This window comes from Ptychodera flava, chromosome 12, assembly GCF_041260155.1.
Source record: "Ptychodera flava strain L36383 chromosome 12, AS_Pfla_20210202, whole genome shotgun sequence".
In the NCBI taxonomy this organism is placed as follows: Eukaryota; Metazoa; Hemichordata; class Enteropneusta; family Ptychoderidae; genus Ptychodera; species Ptychodera flava.
In genome coordinates, this window is record NC_091939.1 from 6621161 (window position 1) to 6641493 (window position 20333).

The 20333-nt window shown below is 36.5% G+C and overlaps 1 protein-coding gene across 4 annotated transcripts in view; it reads left to right on the forward strand.

Annotated features, from left to right (window-relative positions):
- LOC139144837 (sodium/glucose cotransporter 4-like) overlaps nucleotides 1-20333 on the forward strand; it is a 44795-nt gene that overhangs the window by 3760 nt on the left and 20702 nt on the right. For all 4 annotated transcript variants that reach the window (XM_070715632.1, XM_070715631.1, XM_070715634.1 and 1 more), the window contains exons 2-8: nucleotides 3069-3245; nucleotides 4650-4709; nucleotides 8850-8954; nucleotides 11432-11537; nucleotides 12386-12466; nucleotides 12839-13047; nucleotides 18918-19053. In XM_070715632.1, coding sequence (XP_070571733.1) covers nucleotides 3069-3245; nucleotides 4650-4709; nucleotides 8850-8954; nucleotides 11432-11537; nucleotides 12386-12466; nucleotides 12839-13047; nucleotides 18918-19053 — 874 coding nt within the window. The remainder of the gene's footprint in view (nucleotides 1-3068; nucleotides 3246-4649; nucleotides 4710-8849; nucleotides 8955-11431; nucleotides 11538-12385; nucleotides 12467-12838; nucleotides 13048-18917; nucleotides 19054-20333) is intronic.

Here is a 20333-nt window from a genome sequence, read left to right on the forward strand (position 1 = left end):
GATGTTGTAGATAATTGTAAAAGAAAACTGACATCGTGACCAAAAAACGACGTAGGTCGCCCAACGTCACTCCCGTCCTATTATATAGGACGGGAGTGACGTTGGGCGACCTACGTCGTTTTTTGGTCACGATTACAGTTTTCTTTTACAATTATCTACAACATCGACAAACAACAGCAAGGAATGACACATTGTTTTTTAATATTTTTTATTATCGTTATCATCATCATCACCATCAACAACAACAATAACAACAACAACAACAATAACAACAACAACAACAAGATTACTCCATTCCCTGTGGACCAACAGCTACATCTGAACGTGAACCCAACACGACCAAAATAAAAGAGAAAAAGTCCGTGTTGTATCCTGGGATTTGGAGCTTCCACCGCGGTTATTTCACTGACTTGGCTTTCCCCTCACTGCTATCGGAGGGAATGTGATTACCCGAACTCTAGAAACGTAGAGGGGCCGGCCCGCGCCCGGGGCGATCGATGTCATCTTCCACCCAGAGATATACCACATGTAAATGCGCAGCGTTTTAACGGTGGCTGGTTACTTCCGGGCGACGACATCACATGCATTGTATTGTTGTCAGTTACCGTCTGCCGAAAAACCTGAGATGACCCCTGGTTGACCTCAGTTCAGGACGGTATCGGACTCGACGCGACCGGATGCCATGACCACAAGAACGATGCCCTGCGTATTCAAACGATACACGGATACCTCGATCCACAGTCGCTTGTATAGTTCGATAAACAGCGAAGGCCGTTGTCAGTTAGGAAGATTGATACTTCTGATTCGTACTGGTCATCGAACCACAAACGACTTTGCCTCGATCACATGCTGGGGTGTTTGAATGTTGTACAGTCGACTCCTCTGTAGGTTATTTATATTATTTGAAATATAAATAATTTACATATAATTACCACTTTTGAATAGATATTTTACTTCATTGCCAAAAAAAACATTAGTTTAATATTAAAATTAAAATTAGTTTGATAAAGTAAGGGACGAACCATTTGATATTCAGAGGGGCCTTAGAAGATCTTCTCTTGAGCATTTTTTTCTGTCTGCTTCACCTTGAGTCATTTTTTTCTCGACTGTGTGAATTCTTGCATCTTTTTTATTTCTCCTCTCAGGAGAATTTTTCTGCGAACGTTTCTCTTTGTTACAATGCTTTTCTTTATATAACTTGACAAAACTGAATAAGGAAAAAATGTAAGAGTGCAAAAGTTTACATTGAACTACAAATGCATAGAGGTAGTGGAATTCTGAAATGACACAATTAATCCAATCACGTAGGGTGGTTAGGAAGGGCCCTGGTGTTCCCCTCCTGATGCAGAAAATTTTGAAACATTTGCGCATTAAAATGGGATTATATGAAATCCTTTTGAGTGTTTCAAACAGTTTTCTTGAAGGCTTGAAATACACCAGGCACAGAATGATTTCCCATTATTGTCTTGTCAACAGTGACAAGTAAACCCCTTTATGTACAACAAATACCTTTGTTGATAAGTCATAATAAGCCTGGCAAATCAGTGTAGAGAACAACAATGGACACAAGATATATATGGTGTAGGCAACTTGGACTAAGCTGCATTAAGTATGCAAGATATTTTCAGATGTAAGGATGAGAAACTAGCAGAAGCACAACAAATGAACAATGCTTCTTAATTATTCAAATTGAAAACTGGGAACATAAAAAACAACGGCAGAACTGTGAGTTAAAATACAAATCAAACCGGGGCATTGATGAAATGAAATGTGATAAATTCAGATGTTATATCCACAAGAAGCAAAGCCTCAGTGCCACAAAACAGCACAGAATGTGCACACCACAATTGTTCTAACACAACGTGTGCACATCAAAAGCGCAAAATCTGTGTGCTACGTAACTGTGCACATAGAACATGTATGGACACTTACACCCTGGCATGGAGTATAAGATAAACTGATGAACATTTAATCTGTATAGAACTAAATATTCAGTGAGCTCTGCAAAACTCATTCTCTTCTAGATTTTGCAAGATATGGTCAAATCTTGACCATTGGTTGTAAAAAATGGATTAGGTACGTTTGAAACTTACTTCAGGCTAACAAACAGAAGCCCCTTTTTTCTTCTTGTGTGATGAATTCATTCGTCACTTCATCCATCAAATGCAATTATTCCAGCTGCTATGGCTTATTTGTAGTGGACCTGGACACCAGGAAAGACAGGTATGACAGATATTTACACTTGGCGCACGAGTTATTGGAACACTAAATTAGGTACTTACCTAGCAACTTGGCTGAGTACTTTGCTATTTGACCTGGCGTTTACCTAAACAAGAGTCTGTTTTATGGTCTGAAGACTGATAAGATATGCACCACACTCAGCAGGCAGCTCCTCCACTGAGTAAACTGATATGCCTACACTGCAAAAAACATTTTTGACTGGCATGTAGTTGATGGAAGAGTTTTGAACACGATTTGCCGCTGTCATTTTGTGTCCTGTTTTTGTATATATGCATGTTATTACCGGGTTTTAATCACAATTACATACATTGAAGAAACACTGACTGTCAGAGCAACCATCCAATCCATCATATGATAAAAATGGACTGTTCCATCAATGTCGGTGGTGGGCTTATGGAAGGTGGTAAATTCGATGAGTTTTGTACACTCTAGATTTACAAGGGATGCTGCGATGTTTCAATTCCAAATAACATACAGAGGCAAAACCTGTCAGGTTCAGGCCCAGGACACAAAATGAGTACAATAGATTGTGTTACATCATAATATTTATTCCCCCTTTTCACAATTTTCCCATGAACTAGATGCCAGTTGAAAATGGGTTGTTCCAGTGTAGGCATATCAGTTTACTCAGTGGGAGCTGCCTGCTGAGTTTGGTGGGTATCTTATCAGTCTTCAGACAATAAAACAGACTCTTGTTTAGGTAAATGCCAGGTCAAATTGCAAAGTGCTCAGCTAAGTTGCTGGGTAATTACCTAATTTGGTGTTCCGATAACTCGTGCCCTCGCTGTAATACATGTAGTAACCAAGAGTTTTTACTCTCTTCACAGGCAACATGGCGTGCCATGCGCGGGACAATGGAGGGATATTTCTTGGCCGGCAAGTCCATGGTTTGGTGGCCAGTTGGTGCCTCCTTGTTTGCCAGTAACATTGGTAGTGAACATTTCATTGGATTGGCAGGCACTGGCGCTGCATCAGGACTAGCCGTCGGATCATTTGAATTCAATGTAAGTCATGTAGCATATACAGAGTTGACAAATTCTCTCGACAGCAAAATTGCAGTATACATTTTTTATCAAAAAGTGAATTGCAGTATAGCCTTTTTGTCAAAAAGTGAATTTGTGAACTTTTAACACATACTCAATGTACAATGTCCAAGACAGTGAACAATGTCAGAAAATTTGACAGATCCACACCCAAATCTTCAAAGCTGATAATGATCAGAAATATTTGAAAATACTGTCCACCAAAGGATTATGCATACTAATTGTGACTGACCTGAACTTCCTGAAGTATATGTAGTGACAACTCAATAAACAGAACTATAGCTATAAAAAAATCAAAGGGATGTTTAATGTATGTAATTGTGATAATGTATTGAATACATTGCCCTCTGAGTTGTAAATCTCTTTGTATTCAAGGTATTTATGACAGTTTAAGTGGCTTATATGAAACATTTGAAACTACTGCAGTGAGATGTATATTGCCACATCATCAAATTCATACTTTTTCTGCTGTTTTTGTAGTCCTCTCAATATTGAAAGATTTGAACATTTGGTGACAAAATATTCGCTTGCCCTGAGACATATGACATCATGACAATTTTAAAGTTTGAATTATTGATATGGACAACGTGCAACGGTGCAGTTCTGATTTGATATTTCACCAAAGTAGTAGTGGAAATAAAGGGCAAGTGACCCAAAATGGCTACCCTGTAAAGGTTGTTGACCTTTCAAGATCACGATGACATCATCTTGACCACTTCAGTTCAAGGCCCCTTTCCATGGATTCCAGATAAATTTTACTCACTTTGATGTTGTTAATTGGCACACATATACGCCTACTCCATTCTAGTTACCATGAGTTGCATCATAGTTATCTCCAAGATGTACCCAGCTAATTCACTCGTGATTATGAATCCATTGTGTAATTTTAGAAAAGTATGACGATAAATAGATGTTCTTTATGATCATATTTTGAAGCTTCAGTCATTGATCTCTGGTTCCTTCTTTAGTTTGTGTACACGTTTACTATTTACCCAGTGTGAGTCCTTAATTTTCATTCAAAACTTTTACAAATTAGTTTGTTCTGAGATAAAGTAGATTAACCAGTCGGAGCCTGTAGAGATCCAATTATTTCAGCTATACCACATTTTTACTTCAGATATCACACCAGTCCTTAATTAATAGCAGCGTGTTTATGAAAACTAATCACTTGTAAGAGGTATCACCTTTTTTGCTAACTTGAAAAATGTTTGTATGTTTTTAAATCCCATTGAAATTGATGTTAGTGATATTGCCATTGAAATTTTGAATTCTTTGTCGCCTTCCAGTTTAGTTCCCCCTTGATAGTTCATAATTTACATGTATTCACTCACTGAATGTTCTGTAACAGTAGTCCTTCTCTTGCAGGCCATGTTCATCTTGTTGCTCCTTGGATGGGTCTTTTTGCCGGTCTATATGGCAGCAGGTGTAAGTAAAAGCTTCAGTTTCTTAATCCTGTATTAAAATTCTGAACAATGGAATGAGTTAGAAACAGCATCACCCACATAGTTTGTGTGCTGCTTGGTTTTACAAGAGTGTTGTCTGTTTGTTTGTTTGTTTGTTTTCAGCATGTGATTAGACTGCTAAAAAGGAAGTGGACTAGAAAAAATATGATAATTATCGACCAGGTTAAGGATACCAGTGTTCGTAACAACTACTGTAGTCATGGAATCTGTTGAGGCTTACATAAAACTATCTGTAAAATTCACCATATACCATGTAAATAGTGACTGATCTACTCAGTGGAAAAACAAATACATTTATTTGGAAGTTGTTCGCATATTTTGGGAATGGAAGAGTCACTGTAAGGCCAAAAAATGACTTTTCTTGTCATGGCTAACTTTCCAAAATTGCACTCGGACGTGACAACACACACTTAGTACTGGGCAGTGAGTCTGTTTTCCAAATAGGTAGTTAACAGTTATTTTTCATGTGTTTTATTCAATCCTGGTTATTTTAATACTGTTGGAGGAGGTAGTTTGTAGAGAGCACACCGTCTTGTGACTTCAATACTTCATTTTCTCCATGGTGGACCTCTGTTCAACCACGGTTACTCTACAACCGTGGTTTATTAACAGACACAGAAAACAAGGGTTGACACAAAGGCTTTCAAGAAGCATGTACGCTGACCGGAAATGACCTTGTTTGGGTGAAGGCCTATTATACATGTATTTGCTGATTGTAATACCACAATCAGATGTTATGAAATCATCACCTGTCACTGATTTTGTTGAATCTGGGTTAGGGACACAGATTTTTCATATTTACATAATCTTCCAACGTACCAACAGGTCTTGCTACAGTCAAGGACCCAGTTATATGTTGATGTCTATAATGTTAATTTCTTGACCTTTTTATTGCAGCTTTTCAAATGATAACTGACTCTGTAGATATAAAGATATGGACGTGCAAGTGCCCAGGTAGTTCTTCGAGGTAAAAAAGTCAGGTAAAGAAATTGGACATTTTTTATGGTCAGTTAAAAAGGTCAAGGACAGGAAAAGTTTGATTGAACCGAGGTCACTCCACTGGAGCGACCTTGAAGTTGATTGACTCGGGAACAATGGTAAGGTATTCCTTTGACTTCACTTCCAAATGTTCAGGTTCAAAGTTCAGCATTGGAAACAATGGTTTGAAACCAAATAAAGCAAGTTCAGCATAAAATTGTAAATCGGATATGAGTAGAAATGACCAGTGCAGACTTATAACAAGCTTAATATGGACAGTTAGAGTTCATATTGTGAGCTGACATTTATGGGTGATTCACACCAGTCAGTAACCAGCTCTGAACCATGATCCGGCGCATCTGGTTTCCCATAATGCATTGAGGGAAGGCTGTTACACTCTGAAGTCTCTGAAGTTGATCAGTTGTAATCTTGTAAGAAAGACACAGCATGGAATTGAAAGAGAGGAATCTTAATTCAGAATGACACACTGATCTGAAACAGTGTCACTAAGTGTAAAATTGGTGCATAGTATGAACTATTCTTTCCAGAGAAACTAACTAGCTATTTTCTGTCTTCAAGTCTACTGTGAAATATAAACAAGGACTACATAGCTAATGTTTTCTAGAGTATCAGTTTCACACATACCCAATGTGATTGAAAAATCTAAATAGTTGACCTCAGTTGTTGCCATTCCTTTATCAACACATTCATAAATAATAGTTTTGAACTGTTGGTCTGAGTTTACACAATTACGTGACACCCAGGTCTGCTGCCCCAGAATCTGTTGGCCATAGTTCACCAGTAACATGTTGTCTGAGAACACACATTCCTACCACCACTTGAGACAGAGTCCTGCTTTGTTTTACTTTGACTTCTGGACTTGCAACATGCACTTCGATATTTCAGGGTTGTATATGACCTAAAATATGTGCTCCTAGTCCTGCAGTCTTATCCCTTGACGACACATATGCATGGAGGGTCATAATGTAGATGGAGGGTTGGTGAGCTGTGAACACCATATGGTACAGAACTGTGAGGTTAACAATCTCTTGTAATATTTTTTCACAATGTCCGATTATTTTTCATGGATTTACATCAAAAGTGTCATGGAACCATTCTCTGATAGGAATAGTTTGTGATCCATAAATTTGACTAGGAAGCAGCCTTTAAATCAGAATGAGTTGGAGACAGGGTAAACACTTCACATGAATTACCATCCAGACCAAACTGCATTGTTTACCCAGCAGTAATTTGTGTTGTGTTAGTAGGTCAAGAAGCAAACAGAGTTTTTGGTTGCTATTAGACAGAAAGTAACTTTACATTCGACTTTCAATGGTGCATGAACTCATGAATAGACACCATTGGTGTCTGCTGATGGAAGGTCAAGATAAGCCTAATCTTAGAATGCCTACTTCTGATAAACCAGTGAAAATTTCATCAAGTACTGATGCCGCAGACATGTCTTATCATGAAATGCTATAACTTCAGTAGCTATTTTGTTTACTATTCACATATTTCAGTAGGTTTGTAAGTGGAATGCCGCCATGTTTTATGCCGTATTTACACTTTGTGTACACTACAGTGCTGTAGTATATGATCGAATGTCTTCACTGAATTGGCCACTAACAAGATACACTTAGTCAGTTTTAACTGTTCATGGGATCTCAGAATTGTGTCCACGCTTTCCGATGCAGCATGGTTCAACCTCCATGTACATAATCTTGGCCATGCAGATAAGGCAGCCTGAGCAATCGATTTTCCATAACAAAAATTTGCAGACAAAAAAATCAACCTAGTCTGATTCCAGGGTTACCCCAAAAATATGATCACATTTTTGTCTCGATATGTCATTTTGGTGAGCAGCAGTCGTGTTGCAAAGATATTGTGCAGATGTACACATCACAGCTCGTACTTGTATATCAATGTTATAAGATTATTTTTCATCAAAAACTCAGAGGAAAGATTGATGACATTCAGACTCTTTCCATGTTTATGAAAAGTGTGAAATCATTACTGAAAGGATAAAAGTTTTGCAGTTTTGACAAAAAGTGTTACTTTTTAAATTGTTACATCTTTAAGAAAGTAGAAATTCAACTTCATGAAAACTACCTCTGAAAGAGATATTTTGATACTCTGAAAAGAAGCATCAATGCATATTTGCATATTGCTTATCAATTTAATCCAATGGAAAATGAGTGTTTAATATTGTTTGCTGGCTGGTTCATCAAACATGGAGTGGTTTTTACACTAAATCCAGTCTAATGTAATGAATTTAAACTGAACTCCTCACGAGACAAAGGATTAATTGGCCAGTTTCAATATTAATGGTGTGAGGAAGACAGTACTTGACATATCTTTGGCTAAGGAGTTGTCTTGCAGTGAGCTTTACTCACAAATCATGGTCCCTAGACAAAGTGTGGAGGGACCGTGGATAAATCAACTGCCCATTATATATTGTGGCATCTGTGTTCCGTCAAGTAAACTAATAGATGTAGGAGAATCTTTCAACATATGTTACCCATTCATCAGGCAAGGTCAAAGTAAACGTCGGATGTTGTTGAGTGGTATCACTTGCTTGCTGGAAAGAAAGATTCTTAGTTGCCATGACAACATAGCGAAAATTCATTCTCTCCCTGTACATCTACCTGTTCCAAAAACACTTCCAAGCACTTTTTCATTCTGGTAGATTTTACAGTTATGGTACTGGTAATGAAGAGCATGTCTGGTCTGGCAAATGTTTAAGATCCTAAAATTACCTCTTCCAGCCTCATTTACAATTAAGTGCTCTTGATGTATATAAGCTTAGAATTCCTATACTTGTACAGTATTTTACTGGATTATTGGTGTGCCCATTCCCTTCCTTTTCTCAGATGTTCAACCATTCAAAGGCAAACAACTGGTTTTGCCCAAAATACATTGATGGACTGATCAATGCAGATGCACGAGGAGAAGGCAGAATGGATTGCTGTCAAATCATACAAGTATACATACCGGTATACAGTGTGTAATTGGGTATCTGCAACAAACATGGTATGAAAACTGCAATTATATAAACTGTTATTCACTTGACATGGTCAACATGTCTTGTCACTATTGACAGTTGTTTGTTTACTTTGTTGGACAGGTTTTTACCATGCCGGAGTACCTGAGACGTAGGTTTGGAGGACAGCGAGTCCGTGTCTATCTGGCCATAATTGCCCTGATTCTCTCCATCTTCACCAAGATTTCTGTAAGTTTGCATTTACAGCCAATGCTCCAATATACTTTAACCCTGTGGTGTCATTTTTAACATGAAACGAGCAGAAAGTTATCAGATAAATGGTATCAGATTATTTTGCAGGTATTTTGTAACAATTAGGATGAATTAATTACCCGGTCACTCACATTTGTATAATTGTAAGATCATTAAAATTACTGATATCTCACATAGTCAGTTGATAATCTTGTTATCAATTTTGCAGACATGAAGTATATTGTTTAGGGTTATCTTTGAACAAGCTCAAACATGTATTATAAGCCATATGTGAATTCAAAACAGCCTGTTGCCCATAAATTTCTCAAAGTTCCTCTGCATCATAAAGGGACCATAATATAGAATCTATAGTGTACCTGTTGTGGCTAAGAGGACCTTTGGCTTATTAGTCACATCTTCATAATTTTGTCGTCAGTTTTGATAGGCAGTTATGACCTCATGTTTGAATGATCCATTTTGGTTCATGAAAACACATCTATGAATTTATTGCAAACTCAAAAGAGTCTAGATTTATGTATGAATAATATACATTATGTGTATGAAAGTTTTATACTACAAGTGTAGGCAAGTCAACATACTTTCTGTAAGAGCAGGGCATTGCATAAATTGGCAGTTGATTTAAGGTAGTATGCACCTCAAAAGTGATAGACTTAAACTTTTGCTCGAATTTTCTCAAACGAAACTTTCAACCATTCTCTTACCAAATCAACAATCAAAATCGGGGGTCACCATGCAAAGTTCGGAACTAGCGAAACAAATCTCCCAACATATTGCAATTTTTGAAATTCAAAATGGCCGCCATCCCTGTTAACTCTATGGGGGAAAATTAAATTTTTGATTTTCGAAAAACTAAGATGACAAAAGTTTTTCTTTCTTCAAGAGCTTTCAAATGAGCCCCCACTAGTGGTAGATCAGAAAAGAATTGTAGAAATTTGAGAGTCCGATTGTCTGTCCCCGGAGGGGCGTTCTACCTTAAATATGCAAAAAGTAAAAATTGTCACTGCAAAGCTCCCTTTTAGTTTTCCAATTTTGTCGGACATGAACAAACAGTCGTCCTGCATGTACCCTTTCAGGCATGATGTTTTTACGAGCCTCAGGAATGTACACTATGTGTATGAAAGTTTTATAAACTAACTACAAGAGTAGGCAAATCAACATACTTTCTGTAAGAGCAGGGCATTGCATAAACTGGCAGTTGATTCAAATATGCGACAGGTTAAATATCACTGCAAAGCTTCCTTTTAGTTTTCCAATTTTGTCAGACATGAACAAACAGTCATCCTGCATGTACCCTTTCGGACATGGTGTTTTTAAAAGCCACACAAATTTATTATTTACAGCCAAAAAAGATTACATCATGTATTATATTTCCTGAAAATTCTTACTTCACTAAAACACACCAAAGCGAGGTTCAGTAGCTTAAAAAAATGTCAACAATGATGTCTGGCATCCGACTGACTCTGAAAAAGATCAAAGCTTGAGATATGGTTTGATTTATGGTTAGAGGTTTACTGTACATTCATAATCTTTGCTACCTAAGCAATGTGGACGACCATAAAAACAAAGTAAATATTTAGAAAGCAGTATAGGGCACACAGAAGAGCCTACAGATGAATCATGGCCATAATACTCGTGTGTATAAAGAAAAAGAGTCAATTTAACATATGCATAGAAGATCTACATGTATCTTAGTACTAGAGATGTACATTTCTTCATTAAATTTCAGTCTAATCAATGTGTTCTCCATGTCCATAGGATAGTGAGACATTTGTTAAGAAAAAATTATGAAAGATCAACATTTTAATTCATTGTGAAATTTAGTTTTATTTCATGAATGAAACTCTCAAATATCTAGGAAAAAACGTTCTAGACTTGCTTCAGATATTACAGTGTCTTTTCCATAGCACCACATGTAAATGTCACTGTATAATTTGTAGATGGTAGAAAGAACATGCAACATATCAGGCTGTCCCTGGTTAATTGTTGACGACAAGTCAACTAATCATACAAACTCAGATATGGAATATGATGTATGATACCAGTCTAATAATAAATCAATGTCAGTTTTTCAATACAGGCATTATGATAAGCCTTCAGGGATAATTGAAAAATGTTTGTTTTGCATTTTCTCTTTCAAAAATAGAATTTTTATTTGCTTTAAGAGATATGCAAATCCCAGATTCTATGCCTCTGTGAAAGAAAAAACTGTGTACTTCACGGCAGAGCAGCCGATTCATGGCTTAAAGTCAACCTCAAGCTGTTAGTAGCCAGTGACCAACACTGTTGAGCTACATCACGGTTAATCTACCCCAAGTTGGGGTAGATTAACCGTGGCTACATATATCACTGGTTCTTGTCTGTGTATGTGAAACATGAAGCTGGACCGAAGTCTATGTCCAAAAAAATGGAACTAAACTCTAATCTGGATCCCCTACGTTTTTTTACAATCACAGGTTAACATGTTTGCCGGGGCACTCTTCATTCAACAAGCTCTGGGATGGAATTTGTATCTTGCCATTGTAATTATCCTTGCAATCACAGCTTTGTACACTGTACTAGGTAAGTTGACAAGAATATTGGAGTTGCCATGCCAACCTGAAAGATGGCTAATAAAATGTGAATAATTCTCAAAGCCCATATTGATTTCTTTTTTTTATTTATTGGCAAATTTCTGTCACCTTACAGCTTTTGTCTTCATGTGATTAATATTGTCATGGTATAAGTCAGTAAGTTCACATTTATTTTCCTCTAATAGTCTGAACATGTTTGATGCTTTACGCTATTTAGGACAAGCTTGGTTTTTGCGATGCGTACTGTGTACTCATAGATTCTTTGGTCTAAATGTCAAGAATTAAAAAGAACTCACCCAGCAATTGTCTAAGGTTTCAAACATTGTCATCCTAGCATCGCATACATGTCGTCCCAGTCATGCAACTGAAACGTATCAAATTTAACCATTTTTAATGAAAGTCAACATAGTTGAATTGTGGAAGCACATTTGTATCAGATGCTTGAACCAGTACATGTATATCAAGTGTTCATATATACATGTCACTGCATTATTGAAACTAATTTTGAAGTAATCATTAAAAACATACATTAACATACATATGTTTCTTCGACACTTACATCACATATTTGTTTCGAATATACTTCCCATAGATCCTGAATGCTGTTGTGCCTGCTGACCTGTTTTTTAACTTTCTGAAAACGATATATCCAGCTGACTTCATCCCAGTATTGACAGTATTACTCAGATTTTGATATGATCATTATGGTACAAGTTTGCAGACTTGATGTGTATAGCATGTGCAGTATGCGTATTTTGTCAATAATTAGAATTAAAATCTGTCCCATACTTGTGATAGAAAATATAACAATTTTATTCAAACATTTCTCTCTTCCAGGTGGTCTGTCCGCTGTAATCTACACAGATGCAGCACAAACCTTTATCATGGTTGCTGGTGCTATTGTTTTGATGATTCTTGGTAAGAATAATTGTCTCTGTGATTTATGAACCAAGTTTATAGATTGGCGTTGCATGTTTACTTTGCTCACCCACTTGAAGTGCAACCAAATACCATAACAACACACAGAGCTTAATATTTACAATGCCGGATCACTTGAATTAATCATTTCAAAGGAATATTTTCTTTCACAGTGCTTTTCAGTCATGTGTTAGCTTTCAAATTTCTGCAAATTTTTTCATTGTAAGCTCTGGGATATCTGAAAAGACATAAAATTTGTATTGAAGGCTCGACATGTATGAAAATCTTCATGCAGGCCAACATGATAATTTCTTACCATATTCATTACTTAAGAAAACTGATAAATATTTAACCAAATGTTGATTTCCACAGCTTTCATCAAGGTGCCATATTCTGATCTCCAGTGGATGTACTTTGAAGCCATTCCAAACACAACAAAACATGCCAACATCTCCTGTGGTGGTATTCCTCCTGATGATGCCTTCCACATCTTCCGTGATCCAATAAACTCTGACTTGCCCTGGCCCGGAATGATCTTTGGAATTTCTATTTCTTCCATCTGGTATTGGTGCACTGATCAGGTAAGAGCAATGATATGAATGTTGATGATGTATATTTAGTTCTATTGTAGTTGTATTCAGGTTTTTTTTCAAACAAGTTTTGGAGTCTGTGGCACAATCAAGGTATATGTGACTCAAAAGATATCATATCTGATATTGTATTTCTCTGGAGTCAAGATTCTTCACAACAAACAGTGGACTGCTTATTTGAGTCTACAAATGGCATCATCTGAAAATACAACACCCAACAGAAAATATCACTCACTGTACACTACACGCTTGCGTTTGATGGATCAATAAAAAAAGGTAAACTAAGGACGCTTGTAAAGGCGCCATTGATAATTTAAATGAATGAATATTGCACAGATCAATATCAACTATGCCAGTTGAGTATTTTTTTGCAAAATTGTTGCAATTTATGACAAAAAATTATTTCTGTAATCATGTGATGAGTTCCAACCGTTTGATATAACAAGTGTCAAAACTGGAGCAGCTGCAGACTAGACATAATGTCATTTCCTTCAATATATTATCGAGATATGATGTTAAAATGCCATGGTAGATAATCACAAATTACTCGCCAAGAAATTTATATGGTGATAATGCTGTTTGTGTTGCAATCCAAATTCAAACAATTTCCATTTGATACATACGACAAAAATCCCTCCCAACCCATCTACAAGAAGAGTATGGTACGTTGAACCACTTTACCAAACTTCTTACATAAATACAGTATGTACACACTCAGTTGAAAACAATAGGATAAGGAATTTCCTGAATGTATGTACCAGTACAGGCCAAAACATCCCTCTGTATAGGGTCCATACACTCCTGGAATGTCCTTGAAAGTATCATTTTGAAGACCCCTGGAAATTTTAAGTGTAGAAAATATCCTTCATTTATAGAAATTGAATCATGGAAAGTCCTTGAAAATTGATAATGCAGCCATAAGTTTTGAAAATGACAAGATATTCAGTTGTGATATCAAAAAATGATGTTAAATTATGTATAAAAAGATTTTTTCAAAGGCTGATACCTGGAAAATGCTAGTTTGGAACTCAGAAAGTTATTGAAAATTGCTGGAAAAGTCCTTGAAATTTTAGGTGACTTTGAGTATAAGGATCCTGTTTGTAGTTGTAAATGTATGGTATTATATAGTATTTAGTAAATAGCTTTTCAATCTTCAGAACAGCATGAACCCACTTCTTAATTTCAACAAACGATCAATATCTCACCTATTGAATGTAAACTAAACACACTATAATTTAGCTGTACATGACTTTCAAGTTAAATTGGGCATTTTAAACCTTGAGCATATGAATCTGTACCAGGATGGTATGAACCATAATGAATTAAACAGTTATACCAATAGGTATTATGCAGTCATAATGTAGTACTAACAATTAAAAACATCATTTACAGAAAAGACAAAACATCTTTCAGGAAAGCTGAATGCATGATATCTCAAAGAATTCATTGTTTCTCACACCTTGTATTTCACAGAGGTGCTTAGAGTTAGGAAGTTGCATTCTTGTCTTTGAATTCATGAAAGACCATTAAACAATGCAATTCATATTAAACATATCCTGTACAGGCAGCACAATGAATGAATAATGCACAGACATGTTCAAGCTGACTCTCACCAGCTGTTTATTATGTCCTATGGCTAGTTCAACCTGTTCACAAACCTCCAAGTCCACATAAAAAAGTCCACAGTAGTCATTGAAAACAAAGCAGTTGGGCCAAACCATGACTGTGAAAGGGTAGTCTAGATTGTGGTATCCTTCTATATTTTTCAATAGGATGACTGAAACTACATGTACCTGCAAAACAGGGGATTATAAGGTTATACCCCTATGACACCAGAATTTGGTTCAGTCGTATTTAAGATTGTGAATCGTGTAGTTGTGTGCATACCATAGACAGAGGAGGAAGGGTTGCTCAATGTATTTATGGAGGGATAGTCAGGGCAATAAAGTGCCAACATTCCTGTCTCTAAAATTTCAGTGTGCTAAATGAACAAATTCTATAGCAGCACCATAAATTTTAAAAGTCAAATGATTTATTATTTAATGTCTTTTCACAGTTCCGGAAAGCAGTGTATTAGTTCAGAAATTGAAAAGTAAATACAATGAGATATCTATCCTGTGTTCAGTCATGTTTGATTGTGTTTTTATGTCAAAAATTCAATGGATGAAACATCAATTGTTGAAATGAAATCAACTCAATCATGTTACAATGTAAGGGACATGAACTGTACATCAATTGATTCTACAGAATTTCAGAACTTGACTACAGCTGTTCATTGTACAGTTTGTCGTGGAGATTATCCCTAACAACAGTTGGTGTCATGTTCAATTTCACACAATGATAGCCTACTTTACTGCGGCAAAGGCTTTACATATTTGATACAATATTCTGGTGCATCAGCTATGATATTTCAAGATATATCCAACTTTTGGTATTGAATGAACAATAAATTGCAGGCTCTTATTAACTCATCCAACCCATTCAATACAATCAATATCTGATATTTATCATCTGTATTTCCAAAAGGATTGGGGAGGTAGGGTGCAACTCTCAGGGGTACATGTACATGCAAGTTGCAACACCCATTTGAAGTCTGCTCATGACTATTAGAATTCTTTTGTAATGCAAATTCATATTCACAGCTGAATTCACAACTGAACTCACAGACATTTCCCATTCACAAAATCTGATAATCTCTATTGTCACATGTGTCTAGTATACATTAATCACTGCCCGTGCATCTTGCTTATTGGTCGAATTGAAGGCTCATCAACATAAACGTTTCAACGCTGCACATTCATTCTTTGTCACGTTACTGTGCTGAGTTTTAGAAAAACTGTGATGTGATTGGCACAGACCCTTACAAAGACAATTCTACAGAATTCTACAAAGTTTTATAGCTTATAGATATTTTATAGATATCTATAGAAGTTTATAGAGTTTTGCCACCATTTTCTACAGAATTCTACAGCAAAATATAAATTTTATAGAATTCTATAGAAGCCTAATGGATATTTTTTGTTAAGTGATTCTTTCACGCATAACCTACGTTTCTGTGACAAGGTGATAATTCTTTGACTTAATTACTGGTAATAGTTTGATGCTGTACTCTCATACACAGTGTCTGAGGATTGACTGTGTTGCATATGATGAAATTGGATTTCGCGGAAATATGCTTCCACCAAGTTTGAGGAAATTTTGAAACATATCTCTCAAGCTTTGAACATGAATATGTTTTACTTCTTATAACCACCTTAGCAATCCAGAGTCCCATTACTAAAAAGTGAACTGTTCTAACATGCAATGCTCGATGCATTAATTGGCAATTAAGATTACCATCATCACAATGATGTCACTCAATTTGCATATTATGTGAATGACATGATCTCTCTTGATGATGCATTAGCTGTTATTTTAATCTTCACAGTTGGTGTTGGACTTTAACACTCTATGATATTTCGAGATCTGCAATGCAACAGCCCTGTGTGTATTTCAGAAAATTGATAGTAGGCCCTGTAAAACATTTAACCCTCTCTATGTTTGTTTTCAAAACTTCAAAGGTAACTGTAGAGTAAGATCTGTAGGTTTATTACATATGATTTGTATATAGAATATGGTTAATCAGAAATATTGTAATAGCCGGTGGTGTATAATAAACCATAGCCGGTGGCTATATACCACAAGATTTCAACCCAACTGCTGCATATGTGCATGAGCAATGGCCAGTGTTCATGTACCGGTATATATATTGCCAACTGGTCAAAAGTGAATGGTAAACCCTGAGATGGTTTATTAATATCATAACAGTATATTGAAATTCTAGCATGAAACGTCATAGAAACTTTTCTCCAGCTGAACTAGAGCTCACGTGTTCCAACCATGCTCTATCGTGAACATAGCATGGTTATTTTTACATCTCGATGTACCACCATCAGTATATTTCTATTGTATTATAAAGGTTGTTTCATCTATGATACTATAGTAAGAATGCATTGTGAACCCCTCTCGCCAGAAATTCTGAGGGGGAAATACCGGTACATGTACTGAGCATAGGGGACTTGTGTGTGAAATTTACTTTTCAAAGCATAAAAATTCTTTGCTAGGGAATTTTTTTTTCCTTGAAAAAAAATACGTAGCAAACTAACTTGCCAATGTTAATTGCTCAGGAAAGCATCATTGAAACTGGAAGGATTCCCGATGATCAATAGACAATCGGGGTAGAAGCAAGAACAAATGGACACTTAATGTTACAAACTAGTCTTGAAACCTATCAGATAAATTGCTGGAAGAAACAGTCCTTTTGAAGAGGTTAGATTTCTTAAAAAGTTAGAAAAGTCTCAGAACATTCTTGCCTTGCCTGTTTCAATACGCACCAGCAAATGCATCAGCAAATGCATCGCACTGTAATCCAGGAAGTGACTTGATTGGCTGTTGTTCCTTTAATGAGTTACATTTACAGTTACATGTAATCCTCCTTCAATGATTGACAGATGGGCTAATACAATGACCTGCCACATTGCAGGCATCCCGCTGTCCCACACTGTAGATGAAATGCTGTTACAGTGAATAATAATAACAATCATTTATTATAATAATGATCAAAGTTGTATTATGCTGCCTGAAGCAAGCTCTTACTTAAAGATTTATTTTTGTCATGTTAGAAGTTGCCAATGCAAGAATTAAGATGTTGTGAACTGGGCTGTGTACAAACACAGGTGTCAGAGGGATAAAACAGAGAACAGTATATTTCCTTCATAATGCAAGGAAGATAACATTCATTCATTCATTCATTCATCTTCCAAATGATAAAGAAAAGGACATTACTTTGATACCTATTTAACACCCCTTAGGGAAGAACAATAATGATTGGTTCATCACTGCGCCTCTTCTTTATCTGCCCAACAAAGTTATTGATGCCAAATGATGACAATTATGGCTTCTGTCTTGATTGACATACCGTACAGTAGTAACCATTTGCCGACCTTTGACTGTGCATGTATGCAGGTTAACTGAAATACCAACCATCATTTCCTGTTTCTTGTCATACATGCTGGTACTTTCATGATAAAATTTATTTATCATTGTTTATTTGTCAGTCATGTTTGAATGCCTCAAGAGTTTGAAATTCCACTTGAGAAAAATTTTTTGCGCTCATTAAAGTGCCAACTGTGTTGCCATAAATCCTGCTGATTCTCTTCGGTTTTTTGAACAAATGGAGTGGCATTGTATTGCATATATCTCAGCAGAAAACAGACGTGAACATACTGTGACATAACAGTAGAAAAAGGAATAAAATCTTCAGTGGGGGAAATCCTGCATTTTACTAGAGATTGTGATGTCTACATATCAATCTGATATAACTGTATGCGTTACGTGCAACTCTAGAATACAAATAGGCCCTGGAATCTGTATAATGTATCCACAGCCTCACTTTTACCATACTTTGCTGTATTAAACTGAGGTTGTAAATGATGGGCTTGGGTATTTGGTTGTGGATATATAAGGTCTCTCACTGAAAACGGGAATGATTGTGTGCAAATAATCACCTCGCTTCACTCAGAGCTTATTTCCAACCAGATATGTTAAGTTTCCCCAAGAAGCACTTATGTCCACCACCTTCTTTTACCTTGCTTGCCATTTGTAACCTCCAAATGATTATTATGTCATGTGCATAGTTCGAAAACACAATCCTTACAAACTGACTGATTTCCCAAATTGTTCTCCCCAAATCACAGAAGCACACCTTGTCAGAGCCCCCCCCCCCCCCCCCCCCCCCAGGAAAAAGAATGATGACCTTGAGTAAGAAAGCAATGTTCTTCACACAGCAGTCTAGTAAATATGTCACTTTGTTATCTTGATAGGTTATTGTACAGCGTGCCCTGGCTGCCAAGAGCCTGTCCCATGCCAAGGGAGGATGTGTGTTTGCCGGGTTCCTCAAAGTTCTGCCAATGTTCCTTATTGTTATTCCTGGAATGATCAGCAGAGTGTTGTTCACAGGTAAGCATGATGAATTTTGTTGTCTTATAGAAATACAACTTTTTGGAGCCATTTCAGATTCCTTCAAATTTTGAAGAAATTTATCAGATATTGTATTTTTTTTATCACTGTCTTTTGATCAAACTGAATTTCAGAAACCACTTGTTTGATTGCTTTGATAATTTATGGCTTGGTCATCAGAAGTGACTCCAGTCAAATTTGTTGTTGGTTAAAAAATGGAAAGTTGTTGATCTTAGGTTAATTCTATTTCATGCACGTATTTTTATCACAATTCATTAGGGGCCCAAGCCGACCGGCTGGGACCCTATTGTTATTGCTCAAGTTCTACTACTTCCTCTTCTTCCTCTTTTTCTTCTTCTTCTGCCGATTCTTTGTCGACCTAGATCTCTTAAACGGCTGAACGAAAACTTCTCAAATTTGCAGGGCAAATAGGTGTCAATTAGTACTCGTGCACCTGACCCTTGAAATTTTGATTGGTCACGTGACCTGGCGGCCATATTGGATTTTCCAAAAACCAAAAAACGGCTTCTCCAGAAGACCTAGGGGTCTAGTCGATTAATTTTTTTTGTGTAGCAAGCCTGACCTAAGGTCTTTAGAATTTGCAAATAAAATCGCGTGCGGTCAGGTGACCTTTGCCGCCATATTGGATTTTCAAAAATACTCATTTAATCTTTAAAAATCTTCTTCTCTAGAACCAAAACACCGATTAAGCTGAAATTTTACTCATGTCATCCTTAGTGTCATCTCTTTCAAGTTTGCAAAAACCATTTCGATCGGTCACATGGTTTGGCCGCCATATTGGATTATGTGAAATCACAATTTAATCTTTAAAAATCTTCTCCTCCTGAACCGGTCAACCGATTGAACTAAAACTTTATATATATAATCTTTAGTGTGATCTCTTTTAAGTTTGCGAAAGGCGTTTGGATCGGTCACGTGGTTTAGCAGCCATATTGGATTTTACGAAAAATCGTAATTTAATATTTAAAAATCTTCTTCTCCAGAACCAAAACACTGATTAATCTGAAATTTTACTCATGTCATTCTTACAGTGATCTCTTTCAAGTTTGCAAAAAAAATTTCGATCGGTCACGTGGTTTGGCTACCATATTGGATTTTGTGAAATCGCAATTTAATCTTTAAAAATCTTCTCTTCCATAACAAATACACAGATTGAACTAAAATTTTACACTCATAATCCCTAGTGGTAGTTCTTTTTAATTTCCAAAAGGCGTTTGGGTCAGTCAGTAGGTTTGTTCACAGTATTGGATATAGCCAAA